Genomic DNA, 18972 nt, shown 5'->3' with positions numbered 1-18972 from the left:
TAATCACTTGTTTAATTAAATAGTTAGTGCAGGATTGGATAGTAAGAAGAAAAATAAGAATGATTAAAACTAATGGGCAAATAAATATTTGAAGTAGTCACCTTTTATCCTTCAACAAAGTGCTTAAAGTTGTAGAACATACTTTCTTGATTTCAATAAGCAAAGAAAGTAAATGGTAAAGACGAAATATCCCAAATTTTTTTTATAGAAAAATGTTACTTTTGAGAATTGCACATATTTCACATTAACATTTCAGTAAAAAAATATAGATTTTTTTCAATAGTAATCATCACGTGGAGGGTGTTCATACCAGGATTCTTTTTTTATAGTTTCATTAATGGGTCTATAATATATTATATTAAATTCTTAAAGTCTTTGTCTGAGTGAGTTTTAATATTTGGAGAGGCAGAACTTGTTTAATCCTTAATTGCCTGCCACATATCACTGTAAGTCCTTTTGGAATTTTCCTTTATTGTCTCCCATCTTAGCTCATTTCCAACAAACCAATTTCACCAAAATCTCATGTCACTTTTCACAATTATGTAGAGATTCATGTTAATGGTGTGTCATTTCCAACAAAGACCTTCACAACCATGATAATTTCCAAACATAACATCATGCTAATTAAAAACTTTCTTGTGTTTGTTAAATTAAAAAAAAAAATTATTGTTTTTTCACGACAATGGTGTCTTTTTTTTTCTTTCTTTCTTTTAGTATTATTATGATTATAATAAGAATGACACAGTATTAAAACATATGATTCTCCTACTTCACCTCTTCTTTATCAAGAAATTGCAAAAACATTGGAGAAACCTTATCAGATGTGTGTGTGAAGTGAGAAGATGTGAGGAGGAAGTAGGATCTTGGGTATCTCAGAAGACACTTGTCCTAACTTGCATAAGAATCTGCATCTGGGAACCTCGAACTCAGGCATAAGAAAATGGGAACAGACGAGGTTGGAGGAGCTTCTGCAGATTCACATCTGCGTGATTCTGACATAGAACTCATTGGTGGTGAAAGGGCACCTCACAGTGGACCACTGAGCAAAAGGGTAGGCAGAAGAAGTTCCAAGTTGAGCAACGCTTCAGCCTCCACTTCCGGCTCTGACGTTGGCCACAGCATATCCCAGGAACAAGATGAAGGAGACTACGTTGAGGTCACTATGGATATCAAAGGAGACTCTGTGGCTCTTCACAGTGTTATACCTGTTGCAGGGAACAGCGATCAGGGGGAAGATGAGAAACTGGTTTTGCTTGGTAAAGGCATGGAGAAGAAAAGGTCCTTTGGTGCTTCTGTTGTGAGAAGTGCTTCCATTCGCATACAACAAGTGTCTCAGGAGCTGAAGCGTTTGGCTTCCTCGTCCAAGCAAGGTGCAACTGCGAGAGTGCACTATGACAGGACCAAATCTGCAGCTTCCCACGCTCTCAAGGGACTCAAGTTTATCAGCAAGACTGATGGGGGTGCAGGGTGGGCTGAGGTTGAAAAGAAATTTGATGCTCTCACTGCTTCCACTAATGGGTACCTGCATCGCTCTCTCTTTGCCAAGTGCATAGGTATATATATTTGAGTTTCTGAACATCAGACCGTGATTTTCGAGAAATTATTACATGGGTCAGCACTTTCATGGTCACTGACAATTCCATGTAACACATGATTGAGTTTTGTTAACTCTTTCTCGTAGAAATCAATTACACGTCACATAGAGAATTGCAGTAATCATGGACATTTGGTGATTGAGGATCGTTAATAATTTCTCATGTTTTTCATCATCTTGCTTCAAGTGTTGTTGGTCTATAGAGTAGTTAGTGAGATATGTTTGGTTTTAATTGTAGGGATGAACAAGGAATCAGAGGCCTTTGCAGTGGAGCTCTTTGATGCACTCTCTAGGAAGAGGGAAATTCAAAGTGATTCTATTACTAAGGTCCAGTTGAAGGACTTTTGGGAGCAGATTTCTGACCAGAGTTTCGATTCTAGGCTCAGGACATTCTTTGACATGTAAGGCGATGTTTGATTTATTTCAAACAGATGTCTGACCAGAGTTTAGTTTCTTTCAAAAAGTTTAGTTGAAAAAACTTATTTGTTTTGTTTTCAATTGGGTCTGATTGTAAACTGAGTGTTGCTTTAAATTTTCCCTTTAAAACTCAGTTTGAAAGTTTATAGACTTCAATCCAAGCATACTCTTATTCTTTGCTTTTTCTAATGTATATAAAGTGTAAATGAAAGAGTATGTGGCGAATGCGGAAGTGTGTTACCAAGTTTAATTTTTAATGCAGGGTTGATAAAGATGCGGATGGAAGAATCACCGAGGAAGAAATTAAAGAGGTATGGAATCATAAATTCACCACTAAGGAATTAGAGTATTGTCACTTTTTAGTCTCATCAACTGACAGAATCGTTAGCATAGTTTTATGGGAAACTTTTTCTGATTGATATTTTGTTCCCATCGGAATAAGATTTTCCTTGATTGTGATTTATTCTGTTTTCAGATTATCTGCCTTAGTGCCACTACCAACAAACTGGCAAATATACAGAAGCAGGCAGAGGAATATGCAGCTTTGATTATGGAGGAACTTGACCCTGATGACACAGGATTCATCATGGTAATTACATAAGCCTATTTCATAAAATAGGAATCAAAATGTATTCACTGCTATAGATTCTCATCGTAGCCACATTTATTTTGTAATATGATGACTGTTACTGGGAAAACAGGTAAACGACCTAGAGATGCTCTTGCTGCATGGACCGACCCATTCTACAAGAGGAGATAGCAAGTACCTGAGTCAAATGCTAAGCTTAAAGCTTAAGCCCACACATGAAGAAAATCCTATTAGGAGGTGGTATACAAACACCATGTACTTCCTGCAGGACAATTGGCAGAGAACTTGGGTATTGGTATTGTGGATTGTTGTGATGTTAGGTCTATTTGCCTACAAATTTGTTGAGTATAGGAGAAAAGATGCATATGAGGTGATGGGCCATTGTGTATGCATGGCCAAAGGTGCTGCTGAGACACTTAAATTGAACATGGCTATTATCTTGTTACCGGTTTGCCGAAACACCATCACCTGGCTCAGGAACAAGACCAAACTTGGCATTATGGTTCCTTTTGATGACAACCTCAACTTCCACAAGGTAATGTTTACTTCCGGTTCTTCATTTCAGAATTGAGAGTAACTAAAAGAGAACTATGTCCAAATGTTTGTTGGGACTTGGAAGCTTTCAAAACTCAAAAGCTAAAGAAATTTGTAATAGTCTTTTTTTTTCTTTTGCAGTTGATAGCTGTGGCAGTAGCTATTGGCGTTGGTATACATGGTATCTATCATCTTTCTTGTGACTTTCCTCGACTTATTGATGCAAGTAGTGAGAAGTGGGAGCTGATGGAACCATTTTTTGGAGATCAACCATCAAGTTATTGGTTTTTTGTGAAATCATGGGAAGGAGTAACAGGGATTATAATGGTTGTTCTAATGGCAATAGCTTTCACTTTAGCTACCCCTTGGTTCAGAAGAGGCAGGGTCAAGCTTCCCAAGCCCCTCGATAATCTCACTGGCTTCAACGCCTTTTGGTATTCACATCATCTCTTTGTCATTGTCTATGCCCTGCTCATTGTGCACGGAATAAAACTTTTCTTGACCAAAGAATGGTACAAGAAAACGGTTAGCACCTTCCTTCATTAGAGTAAAGAGCTTCCTATACTTAACAGTTTAAAAATTCTTTCTGAATTCCAATTAACATTTTGGGAATATGTTATGTGTTTTGTAGACCTGGATGTATTTGGCTATTCCCATTGTTATATACTTCTTGGAAAGATTGACTAGAGCACTCAGATCAAGCATAAAGCCTGTGAGAATATTAAAGGTGAGCATGGAATGAGAAATAACTCATTATATGAAAGAAATATAGGTCTGATGGTTAAATACTTTTGGCTAATCTATAAAGTTTGGTTCATAAAAAGATTCTTAAAATGTATGTCTCACTACATTTTCACTCCCCAATTTAAAGGTGGCTGTTTATCCTGGAAATGTGTTGACTCTTCATATGTCAAAGCCCCAGGGATTCAGATACAGGAGTGGACAATACATGTTTCTTAATTGTGCTGCTGTGTCTCCATTTGAATGGTATGAATTTGAAGAAACATGAGCAACCCTTGTGTTCTACATCTAATTTAATGCTCTTATTTTCCAATATCTAAGTTGTTCATAGTTAAACATTGTATATGCTTTCTCAGGCATCCATTTTCTATAACCTCTGCCCCTGGTGATGATTACCTTAGCGTTCATATCAGAACACTTGGTGATTGGACCCGGAGTCTCAAAGTCAAGTTCTCAGAGGTGAATTCAGGTTAATTTTTGTTGGATAGTGTTATTTGGACAACAATTGACACCGCAAAACTGACTATTCCTAACACTGTTACATAAATTTCTTTGTCGGTGCAATATAACTTAAACTTTTTATTTTTCATTGTTTTTATCATTGCTTTCTTTGATTTTTTTTTTCTGATGAGCCAGGATTGTACTTTTTTTGTGTCTTTCAGTGTTGCCAGCCACCTGACAACGGCAAAAGTGGACTTCTAAGAGCTGATAACTTGCAAGGAGATGGAAGTCCCAGGTAATTAAGCCAACATTTAGAAGAACAAAAACACCATTATCTTAGTATTAAACATAAGTCAAACATATTTAGAAAACAAATTATCTTTTCACACTTTATGCATGAATTAAACGCAAGAATTTTTTTTTACCCTTTCATCATTCTCCTTTATTTCCTAGTCAAACCAAAATAAATAATATACAGTAAACCAAAACTATGTAAAACTTTTCGTTAAAATCGAAGGCGAAGCAGTGGATTTAGCATTCCAATTGCGTTTGAAACATTCTTAATGATACGAACTTGTTTTCGTTATTTTGTCGGGATGTCAATAAACAACAATTGTTGCCGACAACATGGCCCATCCCACCTCCACGCGCTTGGATATTTTTGTAATCCAACTGGCCGAAGCAAATAGTTGTTGTATATAATAATTTGGATTTTGGACTCATCCACAAAGCAAATAATTTATTAATTTTGAGTTGATGAAAGTGTTTGATATTCTTAGGACTTATCTTGAATTGAATAGTGACAAAGAAGTAGTTTTGATTTTTGTTATGCAGTGCTCTCCCTAAAGTTATGATTGATGGTCCATACGGAGCACCAGCCCAAGACTACAAGCAATATGAGGTGGTGTTGCTGGTGGGGCTGGGAATAGGAGCCACCCCAATGATCAGTATTGTGAAGGACATAGTGAACAACATGAAGGCCATGGAAGAGGAAGAGGGGAGGAACATGGAGGAGGGAGAGAGTGGGAAATCAGCAAGAACAACCCCACAGAAAAAAAATGGTGTGAACAAGTTTAACACTAGGAGGGCTTACTTTTATTGGGTGACAAGGGAGCAAGGTTCTTTTGACTGGTTCAAAGGGGTGATGAATGAGGTGGCTGAAGAGGATCACAAGGGTGTGATTGAACTCCACAACTATTGCACCAGTGTGTATGAAGAGGGTGATGCTCGCTCTGCTCTCATTGCCATGTTGCAATCTCTGAACCATGCTAAGAATGGCGTGGACATTGTCTCTGGCACGCGTGTCAAATCCCACTTTGCCAAACCCAATTGGCGCAGTGTCTACAAACGCATTGCAGTTACTTATCCTCGGGCTCGTGTCGGTCAGTTTCTTCCTCACATCTAAACATCATTTTCTTCTGTTTCTGAAAGTGCTTTTTAGCGTTTACATCAACTTTTGCTTATGTGATGATGTTAAGGTTGTTTATAATGCAGGGGTGTTTTACTGTGGGCCACCAGCGTTAACGAAGGAGCTTGGTCAGTTAGCTTCGGATTTCTCTCGTAACACAACCACCAGATATGATTTCCACAAAGAAAATTTCTAATAAGTGGAAACTTTTATTATTCATTACACGTGTTTCTATAAATCCTAATTAACTACCAAAGGTTGGTTGGTCGTTGGTCAATAATGGTAAAATACTTAATATAACATTGCACTATTTCATGAATGTAAGCCTAATTTTAAATGTTCAAATGCTTTTTATGAGCCTTTTCAGAATATATTTTTTCTAAACAAATAGTTTGTACTCTCTAATTACTTCTTGGAATGTATTTTTAATGTCGTTCCTTTATATGATCCAATTCATCCATCATGTTTCTAAGAATTAATCGATAACAATTATTAAATAGTTTATAGTAGTTTTAAGAAAAATTCAAATTGGCCGATCTATTTACTCAACCATTTTGATAGGTATACTCTATCCCTCAATTAAGTTTTGAATGTGCTCATCCACTTCTAAACTCTTAATCTAAAAATTTTGTAAGAAGTAAAGAAAATATTGTGATATAATTAAAATAAGATTTAAATATTTTATTATTAAACTGAAAATGTTTTTTAAATAAAAATTTGGTTAACAAGTTTTATTTTAAAATAATCATATTTTTTTCCATAAAACCTTTTTCTTTCTCCTCTGATTTCTCTATAAATTTCTAACTCCCGCGTTTGTCAGTTTGACGATCAAAGGACGTCATTGAGTTCTTGATAGAGATTAAAGCAAGTTTGAAATCTCCAAGTACTCATGGATCAAAATTCTCGGGTCAATTTGTTATCCAAGCTTGTCAGTTCTTCAAAGTTAGGAAACTACTGATCAATGATATAGGAGACATTGAAGACACCTAGAGTGATCGGGGAGGGCAAAAGTGAATAGGTAGTGGTTTTGCAAACATCTAAAGATGACACATGGATGATACTACATAGAGAAGTATTGTCCCTTCATTATGGTTGATGGATATCTCTTCAGGTATGGTTACTACCAGCCTATGCTCAAATGCATCACTCCTTCAAAGGTCGACCGAGTATTGGCTGAACCTCAAGAAGGGATTTGCAGAAGTTACATTGGAGGATGAGCTTTGGCCCACAAGGCCATCAAAGCAGGTTATTATTGTTGATCTTGCGAGAAGACAATATGACATACACAAGATGTGACTAGCGCCAAAAACACGATGATTGACATCAACCCCCAAAGGAAGAGTTGCATTTGATCATCAAACCATGACCTTTTCATACATGGAGAATTGATATCTTGGGTTCGTTTCCATTAACAGTTCGACAACTCAAATTTTTGGTAATGGCAGTTGAGTACTTTATGAAGTGGAGCGAGATAGAGTCACTAACGATAATATCATTCTTGAAGATTCAAAGCTTCCTATGGAAGAATATTGTGTGTATGTTTTCTAATGATCTTAATATGAGAGAATGGTACTCAGTTCGTTAGCAATCAAGTGAAACAAATGTGTCGCGACCTTAGTATGAAACATATCTTCACATCCGTCAAACATCCTTAGACGAATAGACAAGCAAAGGTATTTAATAAAGTAATCTTGCACAATAGAAGGTTATAAGTAGCAAAGTGTGGATGGTCAGACGAAGTTTCCAAAGTGTTATGGTCTTATCATACAATTACCCAATCAATGCCAAGATAGGAATTGTTTAGCCTTGTGAACGAGACAATTGCCATGATACCAATTGAGATTTTGAACATTCTCTCTGAGTAAACAAGTTCTCTCATACGACCTCAATGGAAGGCATCTGAGCCAACTTGAAATTGATGGTAACGTTGCTTGGTCCAACACCCACTACAACACCTTTCATATTTTTCAATACTTTTATCTCTTTAAACTGTCAAGCCATATTTTTTTCAAGATATGGCCATTTGATTATGTTCATAAAAGAACAAATTTGGTCAAACTTAATACAAAATAATTATGAAACCCCGGGGGATGTATCGATATGAGATTTTAGGTTCTTTGCTCGATATTCAAACTTTAAGAACATGACTATGTAAAAAAAAATAATCTCCAATTTTTTCAGTTTTCCAATCGTGTGCAACCATGTAAAATAGTGTGCAAGGTTGTGGCGGTTGAATGACCTACTAAGTCAAAATATTCCAGAAACTTTTGGCCTTAATAGGTAAGCCTCTTCACCTATTCGACTCGAGGCTGGAGGACTATGTATTGTCCCCAACCTGGGAGGAGTAGCCATGGTTTGACTGAGCATGTAAAGAAAGGAACTTCATGTTGGTGTTAAGTCTAAATGTCAGGTGAAGGCGTGTTTCCCTTTACTTGCCATAGTGGTGGCTTGAGCTCGTCCTTTGAGCGTCATGTTTGTTCATCATTTGGTGTCAATCATGAAAGTCACCTCAATCAAATTCAACGGTATAGATGGCAACAATAATTCTATTATTGAGATTTTGGAGAACTTAAGCAACTAAATTGTTCTAATTCATATTGAAAGTAGTGAATTTAAGTTAATAAATTTAAGTGTGTTTAACAATATAGGAATTTCATATTTATAAGGGATTTATTCTCGAACTGTGTATACTAAGTAATTATTGGAAAACTAATTTGAGAGGAAAAAAAAGTTGGATATTAGAAAAACAAATCCTAATATTGTACATATGTATTTTATATGAATTATAAGTTAAATATGGATAATGTTATACAAATTTGTTTAATTTTGGTTCAATTATGTTTTTCTCGTAAAAAAAATTAATATTATGAAATTCTATTTTTAAATTAAGATTTATTATTTTTATATATGGATATAAAATGTGAGATATGCTCTGCTAAATTTTTTAATACAAGATTATTATTTGATGAAGAACTTATTTAATATTTGTATTTTAATTTTATTTCAATTTTAATTAAAATTTTACATCAAATTATTTTATATAAATAAAGGTTAGCACAACTATTGATAAGATGAATTTGACCAAACTTTAGTAATTTTTAACTTTTCAAGGATTAAATAGGAGAGGATTTGAGGATTAAATCGATGGTTTGCTTATTTTATATTAAACTGCTTATATAATCTTATCTCTTAAAAATTTCCTTGTTTAATATTAAACAATGCACAAGATTATTCTAGCTATAGCTTTTTATACATGCTATTTCACAACGAATTCAACTTCTTAGACTTTAGATTAATCCCTACAGTGTAAGGTGTACAATAACAAGTCCTCATTTTGCATATTTTAGTTTTAATAAATGATAGTCATTTTCATTATATTATAGATTAGTTATATTCAACTTTGATGTTATTTTTTTTTAATTAATAAGTATGATACTTTGATGGCTTGTTAAAATAAAACCACTATTAGATAATTTATTATATTAAAATTTTAACTATTTTTTATTGTTGTCTAATTTTAATAAGTGATCAAACTATCTTTATAGACTGCTGATGAATCATTTTGCTTGGACTATATCCACTTTCAAATAAAAATTTGTCCACCTTTTGATATGATAACATTTTTTATTATTAATGGCATAGATGTAAAAGTCAATTGTTAAGAAATCGATGGTTTACGTCTTCAACAAGTTACTTCATTTCTTATTAACATAATCAATAGTTAGTAGAAAACCAAAATACTGAAACTATAATCATAATTATCTATGCTTTAATTCTATAAAATTGAGTTGAGATTAAAGTTTACTAGTTTTGTAAAATTGAATTGAATTTAAAATTTAAGTATGAGAGCTTGTTCTAGTGAGGTTGTTAAATATTAAATAAAAGTTTTAAATTTTATTTTAAAAAAGTTATACAATTAAATTCTTTAAACGATAAGTGTATTTAATGGAATTACTTGTAAGTTAAATCACAACTTTGTTTTTCTTTAATTTATATTCCTGATATTAGTCCTTATATCTTCTTTCCATTATTTTAATATCGTATTTCATAAAATTCGTAATTTTTTAATCAAATTTTATATTTTGTATGTGTTTTTTTTATATTTTGGACTAATTGAATTATAATTTAACTTATTCATTTCAGTTACCATAAAAAAAATTAATTAATTAAAATATAAAAATGAAAAAACGAATATGAGCTAAAAAAAGTCAAAATCGAAGATTTTCTTAAATATAGAAATTAAAATTGAAAAAAACTAAAATTTCATATAAAAATAAAAAATATTGGTTTATCAGTATTTCGAATCTCACTTAAATGGGTAAAACAAAAAGATACATCCAAGAACATTTAGATAAATAGATATTTATGAACTTCCATCCAATTCAATTCAAACTTTTGGAGATATATATGCATTTTGAGTTATTAGTTCAAATTCAACCAATCAAACTTAAACTTATTGTTCATTAGAGTAATGAACTTTGGTGTTGAACTCATTAATCTAATAGAACTCATGTATTATATAATATATTCTTAAGTTAAATTATTAAATATATATCGTAAAAAAATGGAGAAAAATCACACACACATATATATAACATTTTTTTTCCTAATATTTTTACCTAAACATTCCTTAGAGCTTCTTTAACACGATAAAGTCCCTCAATCCAACTTTCTCTTTAATTTACGGTTTTTATTAAAAAGGAAAATATTTTTTTATTTGTAGGAACTTTTTAAAGGCGAATATTTCTTATATAGCGTTGCTACGCAATCATAAACGTCATAATTTTATTTTTTTTGTAAATTAGAAATTGTATTTCAAAATCCAACACACGCACCTTCCTAGCTTTGATTGTAGAATTTAATGTTATTTTTAATGATTGAATAGTTCAGAGAACGTGACCACACATTTATGTAAGTTCGAATTATTTCACTTCTCACAACAGTGAATGCCAGCAAGTTCTTCCGCGTACAGATATATGCCATATATTTAAATTATTTCATATAAAACAAATAGTAATAACTTTTTTTCTCATAAGATTTATTTTTTCTTAAAAAAATTAAACTTTACAATTCATACCCCTAGACAAAGCAAAGAGCTTCAAAGACTCATTCATGGATGAACCAAAGAATCTTGATGCCCAAAGAAAAGCATAGCACATAACTTCCAATGTACACAACTTCTTCTACTTGAGATTTTCACTTTCACCCATCTCAGTTCCACATCTAAACACAATTAAGATTCACAAGATGGTTTGAATTAAGGCCACAACATTGTGCAACTGAGTCACAACACAAGACAACCTCAGACACCAGTAATACATGAAAACATTCTCTGACTCCTAAACCTTACAAGTTTGTTTGAAGAGGTGGAAACAACACCTGTTCTCATCTGGGTGGATTGAAAACCATTATCGAAATCTCCAACAGAGTTGTGTCGGCGGTGAGCAGGTTTGTGATCTTCAGCATGATGATGGTGAAACACTTTGTGGGGTGGTGTCTGATTCCGAAGGGTATGGTCCTGAGTTTGAGGGTAGATCTCAGGCATGCTGATGTTGTGGCTGAGAGCAGATCCTGATGAAAGACACTCATATTGGCTTCGAGTTTTGGTTTTCTTGATTGCTTTGTAAACCAGAGGCAGAAGACCCTCCATAGTATGAGTTTTTCTTTTCCTTTTCTTCACTGATATGAGGAAATAAAATGGTGATGAAAGAAGGGAATGGAGATATAAAGAGAGTGTGGTGGGTTTTGGTTCGAGGAACCAGGAAGTTGCTGGGGTAGGTGGCTTTCCGTTTTTAATTATTCTGAATATGAAGGACCATATATTTATATATTTATTGACATCTCATATGGTGTTTGACTTTTGACCAGTTAAACATAAGTGTTTAGGGTTTAATTCTTATCTTCTAGAGAAAACTTATTAATACCACTACTTGATTCTGTGTGTGAATAAAACAACTTTTATCATTGGTGTGTCAAATTCATCATTGTTGTAATGGAAATATGATTTCCACCACATGTTCTATTTCATATAAAAATGACATTCTTTTTAGTAGACTTTTATCTCTCTTTTTTATTAAGGGTTAGGTTTGTTTGACAAAAGTTTGTCATGTTTTATTTTTATTTTAAGTTTTAAGATAATATAACTTTTTAAATATATTTTTCATCTAGTAACACAAAATTTGATTTTCTCTCTAATCTAAACTTTAGATCTAGTTGAAACTTTAGACATATTTGTAGTAAAGAAATTATTAGAATAAATCATCATCTTATTTTCAACGTAAATTATATTATAATATTAATAGTGTAGATCGAATTATAATATTATAACATTCACATTAGCGATGAGTCAACATGAAATATTTTAACATTCTAGTCTGTTGGAGATTCCACATCGATTACAGATTAGGACATTTCATTCATCTTATATAAGTGAGTGCAAATTTCACTTCATGAGTCGGTTTCATGGGGTTGAGTTAAACTTAAAGTACATTTCATAATATAGTTCATGAAAATATATTTGAAATATAAAAAAAAAACTAACAAAAACTCATTTTAATAATTTTCTTAATAGTAAGATTTTGATTTGAAAATCAAAATCTTACAAATACAATAACGAACAACATATTTAATCCTATTTAATTTAATTTAATTAATATGTATTGATGCTTAAAACAAAGATTTTTTTCTTAATTGGTCTTGGGTGTAGAGCACAATTGATATCACAGTCAATTCAGCCATCTCATCCTAAAGGTTGAATAAACTTACCCATAAACAATTTTTAAAAAGTGTTAGGAAAAGATAAGCATTTCCGCAACCTAAAAAAGTTTGCTCTAACGACTTTTCTTAGCTTGGCTTTAATAATTGTTATATTTAACCTGTCTAGATAAATATTCTGCAACATTCTTGTGCCTCTTTAAATAAATCATCACCTTAAATTTGAACAAAAATAAAACAAAATTAACTTTATCAATAAAGAAATGCGATACTAATTTAATTTATAAAAAGTGTGAGCATTTGGTTCTTCAGTAATAAAAGTTAACACATGGTTGGTTTCATCCAATTTTTAAAACATCTAATACTCTTCTCGTGAAATATATGAAAAGATTGAAAAAAAATTGAAAGGACCCACTTTTTTTTTTTTTAATATTCTTTCTTAAATTAACAGAAAACCAAGAATCACTGTACAATAAACCTTAAAAATACCATAAATAACGACATTTGATAGAAACTCGTTGTAAAAAAGAGTGCGGTGGTATTTTAGTAAATAAGCATTGATAAATAATGACGGTAGATCTTTTAACTGTTGTTAATAAAGATTTAAGGATAAAATAACGACAGTTCTTTTTTGAACCGTCGTTAATAAAGAGTTGTGGGTAAAGTAACAACGGTAAAGTGGGAAATCGTCGTTAAAAACCATCGTTAAAAGAGTGAAAATTAACTCTAAAGCTCAGCCTGTGCTCTCATTCATTCTTCTTCTCATTCGCGCCTCTCTCCCTCTCTAGTACACTCAACGCAACTCTCCCCACCTTCGACCTACCCCCTCCGCGCCCCAAGGTCTCTTCCCATGCCTCTCTCCCTCTCCACCATAGTGAACACCGCTCCTCTACACATGCATCTCTTTTCCTCTCTCCTTCGCGTATCTCTCATTTGTGCACGCAAGCAACTACCTCACCACCAACCTTACGCACGCCGCCAACACCTCCACATGCTTCCAGGACATCCACACACCACACCTCTTGGACCTCCACACGTAAGTTTGAAGTATTTTAAATTTTTTTAATTAAATATTTGCATGTATGTGTTGATTACTTAGTAGTTTAGGATTTGTGAGAACTTCATTTAGTGATAGATTTGGAGTTGCAAAAAATTAGCGCGAAAAAACTTCAAATGGTCATAATTTTTGTTAGATGCACTAAAGCAGAAAGTTTTGATTTGAAATCCTTCAATTTATTTTTTCTTTGAATCTGTTTAAAAAACTAATTCAAAATATTTGCGGTATAGATTAGTAAAATCAAATCAATTATATACTAAAAAAACATATTACTCGAGGATTTTCAGTTATTCAAATTGTTTCTATTTAAAAAAAAATTTACAGATATTCATCATATATTAAAAAGGCACTTGCAAGACTTAATTTGAACAATTATTTTTAGAAAAAATATATTTTAGAGATATATAGAAACAAGGTTAAATATAGTCCTTCCACGCATTGAAATCATTTCATTTTTTAATATAACATCTCATTACCTAAACATGTTTTTATAAACATGTTTTTAGTAAATTTATGTATTCAAAAGATATTGTTTAACTGTTACAATCAAAGACATGTTACTCATTTAACATGGTCATCAAACAGTCTATCATAAACAAAATTGTAGATGCTCAAAGCATTTGTTGTATATTGCAACTTTCACTAACCATTGTTATATCATTTAAATCAAAGGTAAAGTATCATTCAAATATAGGATTAGAAAAACGGGATAGCATGACCCATTTTGGTCTGACCTGCCACTGGTCCGCCAAGGTGATACGAGTTGAAATTAGTAACTCATAGTGTCAGAGGGTGGGTTGGCGAGATGATAGGTTGACCTCCACTAAAAATTATAATTAATTAATTGTATATTAGATATCATGATGTTAATGACAAATTTTATTGCATATTTATTTTTAAATAAAATTGATAAACCTAATTTTAAAGAGAATAAATGAGTTTGGCCTATATACTAACTTATTATTCATATAACAGATTATGAGATATTTGAAGCGCGTTTTCAAGATAAGGGAAGATAATTATCTAGAATCCAAACAACTCAGATATTTATATATACATAATAACTAATTGAGTGACTTTAGTACTAACTAACAAACTTATCTTTAGATATTTTAATCTATACTCAAAAGTCTATAAATACATATTGATTCCCTAATAAGCATTTACTTTGTCTTCTCACTTTATACTCCTACTCTTAAATTTCTCTAGTTCTTAGTAAGTTAAGTATTGGAGAATCTTATCTAGGTGAATCTTCACTTAACATTTCTTCAAAGTTCGGTGACCATCCTTCAGAGGATCAAAGTTGGTTAAAGCCCCACTTGTTCCATCTCAGACGATTCACACTTCTTTTCAGTAAGGACATCCATTAATTTTACTTCAGTTTATTTTATTGGTGAATTAATTTTCCTAATATTAGTATTCAAGCTAACTAATTTTTTTATTCTCCATATCTAAGCATTTATGGATAAGAACAAACTTTATACTTAATTAAATATATTTTATAATTATATATGGTCATATTATATTGTTAATAATAACTTAATAAATATAGTCATATAGTTATATATTAGGATTTTAATAACCAACTTCATAACATAGTTTTTTAAACAAATTAACAATATTAAATATATTAAAGGTAAGAATAAATTTTATTTAAAAAAAATCAAATTTAGTAAATAGTATAAGTGTATATCATTTATAAAGTATGAAAAAAAAAAACAATAAAAAAAGAGTGTTAAATTGAAAGAAAAAAGATAAAAAAAAAATTGTTTGGCTAATGAAATATGTACTTTTAATTATTTGTTTATGATTTCATGAATTTTAATTATATGTTTTGATTTGCATTTTAACACATTTAATTGTAAAATTTCTTAAATTGTTAATATAATATTTTTCTCTGATAGGTATGGGATTAGATAAAAGTTGGATGCAAATAATTGATAGAACACAACTTTTATATGAAAAAGGAGTTCTTGACTTTATTGAATTTGCATTTACTGATCTTGAGGAAGGAAAGTTACAACGTTGTCCATGCAAAAAGTGCCACAATAATCTCTTTCAGTGTAAAAGAATCATATATGAGCACTTAATCATAAATGGGATAAGAAGAGATTATGTTATATAGGATCTTCATGGAGAAGTAGCGAAAGAATACATTGAAAATGATGACAATGGGATTCATAGTATGTCACATGATACTCGATGTGTTACTAATGTTGGAAACACCAAAGAAAGCAAGGAAACAAGGAATACAACACATTCAAAGTCTAATACAATGAATGAAAAAACATCCAATAAAAGATGTTGAACAAGAATTATATCCTTGGAAACTACTTCAAGTATCATTTATTGCTTAATTATTGAATATCAAATGTCTCTTTAGTTTCAGCGCTTCACAAAGAAATAAAGTCCCTAAAAATGTACTTTTGTGACTAAAAAAAATCTTTGTGAACTTGGACATGATTATTGGAACATCCTACTTTTAAATAACTACATTTGTTATTTTATCCTTACTTTAAGATAAGAGTTAGAAAATATTATCGTTTTAACTTTTGTAATTAAATTAATATTTATATATATATATATCATATTTTATCTAGATAAATATTCTAAATATTTAAAAATAAATCAATTAGATTTTAAGAAACATTGTGACTAAATAAATAATAATAAATAAATGTATATTTAATTTTTGAAAAATCACTTAAAAGAACCTTCTAATAGATAAGAATAAAACAAAAGGAAAAAAGAAGAAGAAGATAAGATCACATTTATCTCCATTTATACATTGTTCCTTTTTATTACATTATGCTGTTTAATTTATCTTTAGTCTCTCAATTTATCATTATGTTACTTAATTTATTTAACTTAATATTAATAATGTTTTTCACATAATATTAAAAATAAATAATAATAATAATAATAATAATATTTATATAAATATTAATAACAATATAAATATTAATATTTATATTAATAATAATATTATTATTCATATAAATATAAATAGTAATAATATATAAATATTAATATTAATATTAATATTTATAAAAATAATAAATATTCATAATATCAATATTAATAATAATAATAATAAATAAATATTAATAATAATAATAATAATAAATAATAAAATCATTAATAATCTTAATGATATTATAAAAAATCTTAATAACAATATTATTAATATGAATAAAAATATTACAAGTAATAATAATATTAATAATAATAAAATAATATTAAGATTTAATTATAATTTAGTATCTATATTCGGGTCAAAAACTAATTTCATTTCTCAAATTTCAAAACATCAATGTCGCACCAACTTTATTGAAAAAAAAAAAAGAATTTAGTCCCATTTTTTAAAAATAATTTAATGAATGGTCTCGACTTTTTAAAAAAATATTCAATATACATTGACATAATCACTAAGATAAATATATTTTAATAAAGACAATTTAAAAAAATTAGGTTGAATTATTTAAAAAATAAATATAAATTGATTTCTAACCCTTAATATAAGAATTAAAAAGTTAATTAAATCAAATATTAATATTGATAGTAACATAAATATTAATAATAACATGAATAAAAATACTATTATTATTACTATTAAGATTAAAAATAATATTATTAATATAAAAAATGGATAAATATACCTTTGAAATCCATAGGTAAATACTCATATTCGTGGAAAATAATAATAATAATCATAAAAAAAACTTGAATACTGATATTTATAACATTAATAATAATATTAATAACGCTAATAATATTATTAATAACATTAAAAATAATATTAATAACACTAATAAAAATATTGAAAATATTATTAATATTAATTATAATACTAATAAGAATATTAATATAGTGTGAATCTCTCTATATATATTACTAATAATATTAATAACATTAAGAATATTTTTAATATTAATTTCAATATCAATACTAATAAATATATTAATTTTAATCACCATATTAACATTTATTCATTTTATTATTAATAAATTAATAAGAATGTTATTAATAAAAATGATATTGTTAATACTATCTAATTTCGTGGACAAATTATTGCATCTGCTGTGAAAGAATCATCTTCATGTTCATACCCTTCCAACCATGTTAATTAGAAGTTGAATATTTAAGAGTCGAATATTTTCCTCCAAAGGAAGAAGTAATTTTGGAGAATGAAGCATCCACAAACTTTTATATATATTTGTTACTTGTGCTGCTAAAAGAAATTATAATGTTGATACATATCATTATCTAGAATATGGAAAGGATCTTCACATATTAAAAAACATAATTGAAAACTAATCGAAAATGTTCATAATAAAAGTTTTTTTTTAGATAATTTGTACACTTTTTCTTCCAAATCGATTTATTCCATTCAGTTTGCAGTTTGATATTTTGAGCTGATGCAAAATAAATTGAACCGAAATTAATTATTAAATAATATTTTATTAATAAAGACATAAAAATCCAAACTACACATTGTAGAGATTGATTTTGTTCAATGTGATTTTTCTTTTATAAAATAATAAAATCCATTTTAAAAATATCTTTTAGTTAAAGCAGTAGCTAATTTTTAGGTAAAAATAGTGGCTAATAAAAAATCTACTTTGACTATTCCTAAGTTTGAATTCTATCACTGCATATAAAGATTATATTTAAATATTTTCTATTTTTTTTAAATAAATGTCAACTAATGTGTAAATTTTATTCTAAATGTCGACATTTTACTATCATATTTTGAAAATTTTCATACATAAAAATACCTATATTTATTTTCAAAGTGTTTATATTTTTTATTCTGTGTTGATTAACCAAGGAGTGTATATACAATACAACACATACACCTCTATGTTTTAAACAATTTAAACAAAATATATACTACATTATTTTTTAAAATATATTAAAATTATAAAATCATAAAAAAATCCATCAAACAAATAACGAGAGCTACAAAAGATTATAATATTTTAAACTAACAATGATAAAGAATGTGCTGCCCTAATATTAAACCATTCAAAAGACATTTTTTTTATGTAAACATGAATCTTATAAAAATCTTACAAATAAATAATATTTTATTTAACGAGAATAATTAATTCTCAATAAGATCTTGTGGCATGATGGAGGGAGAGAAAGTGGGAAAAAACAAAAGCCACGTGTCAGTGAGTACAATGTAGTTGCAGCACTGAAATATCCCTCCTGAAAAAGAAAAAGCTAATTCCCATAATACCCTATTACCTTCTTCTCTTCCCCTTATGTAACTATACAACCCATGTCTGCATAAGAGTACAGATCATCACCATTTAATACGATTTGTGTTAATTTAATATAAGAAATTAAATTACATATCTTTTAAAAACTTTTGGAACAAAATTGACTTTTTTAACATCATTACAAATTCATTATTAACCCTTAATGTTAATAATATTAATAAGATTAAAAGTAATATTAATAATAATATT

General features: G+C 29.8%; 1 protein-coding gene across 2 annotated transcripts; it reads left to right on the top strand.

Annotated features, from left to right (window-relative positions):
- The first annotated feature begins 425 nt into the window (after nt 1-425).
- LOC137822832 (respiratory burst oxidase homolog protein C) lies at nt 426-6112 on the top strand. 2 transcript variants are annotated; one of them, XM_068627833.1, is made up of 12 exons: nt 426-1553; nt 1833-1995; nt 2274-2322; nt 2487-2600; nt 2713-3135; nt 3276-3659; nt 3766-3861; nt 4006-4121; nt 4232-4334; nt 4538-4611; nt 5151-5698; nt 5811-6112. In XM_068627833.1, the coding sequence occupies exons 1-12, from the start codon at nt 941-943 to the stop codon at nt 5918-5920; spliced, it is 2793 nt and encodes a 930-aa protein (XP_068483934.1). In that variant the 5' UTR covers nt 426-940; the 3' UTR covers nt 5921-6112. The 2 variants fall into 2 exon arrangements, 1 of the variants encoding a protein (XP_068483934.1); XR_011082996.1 differs by having other exon boundaries at nt 677-1553; nt 4232-4344.
- Nucleotides 6113-18972: the final 12860 nt, after the last annotated feature.

This window comes from Phaseolus vulgaris, chromosome 9, assembly GCF_000499845.2.
Source record: "Phaseolus vulgaris cultivar G19833 chromosome 9, P. vulgaris v2.0, whole genome shotgun sequence".
NCBI lineage: Eukaryota > Viridiplantae > Streptophyta > Magnoliopsida > Fabales > Fabaceae > Phaseolus > Phaseolus vulgaris.
Note: the sequence above shows the minus strand (reverse complement) of the source record. Positions and strands in the feature narration are given on the sequence as shown.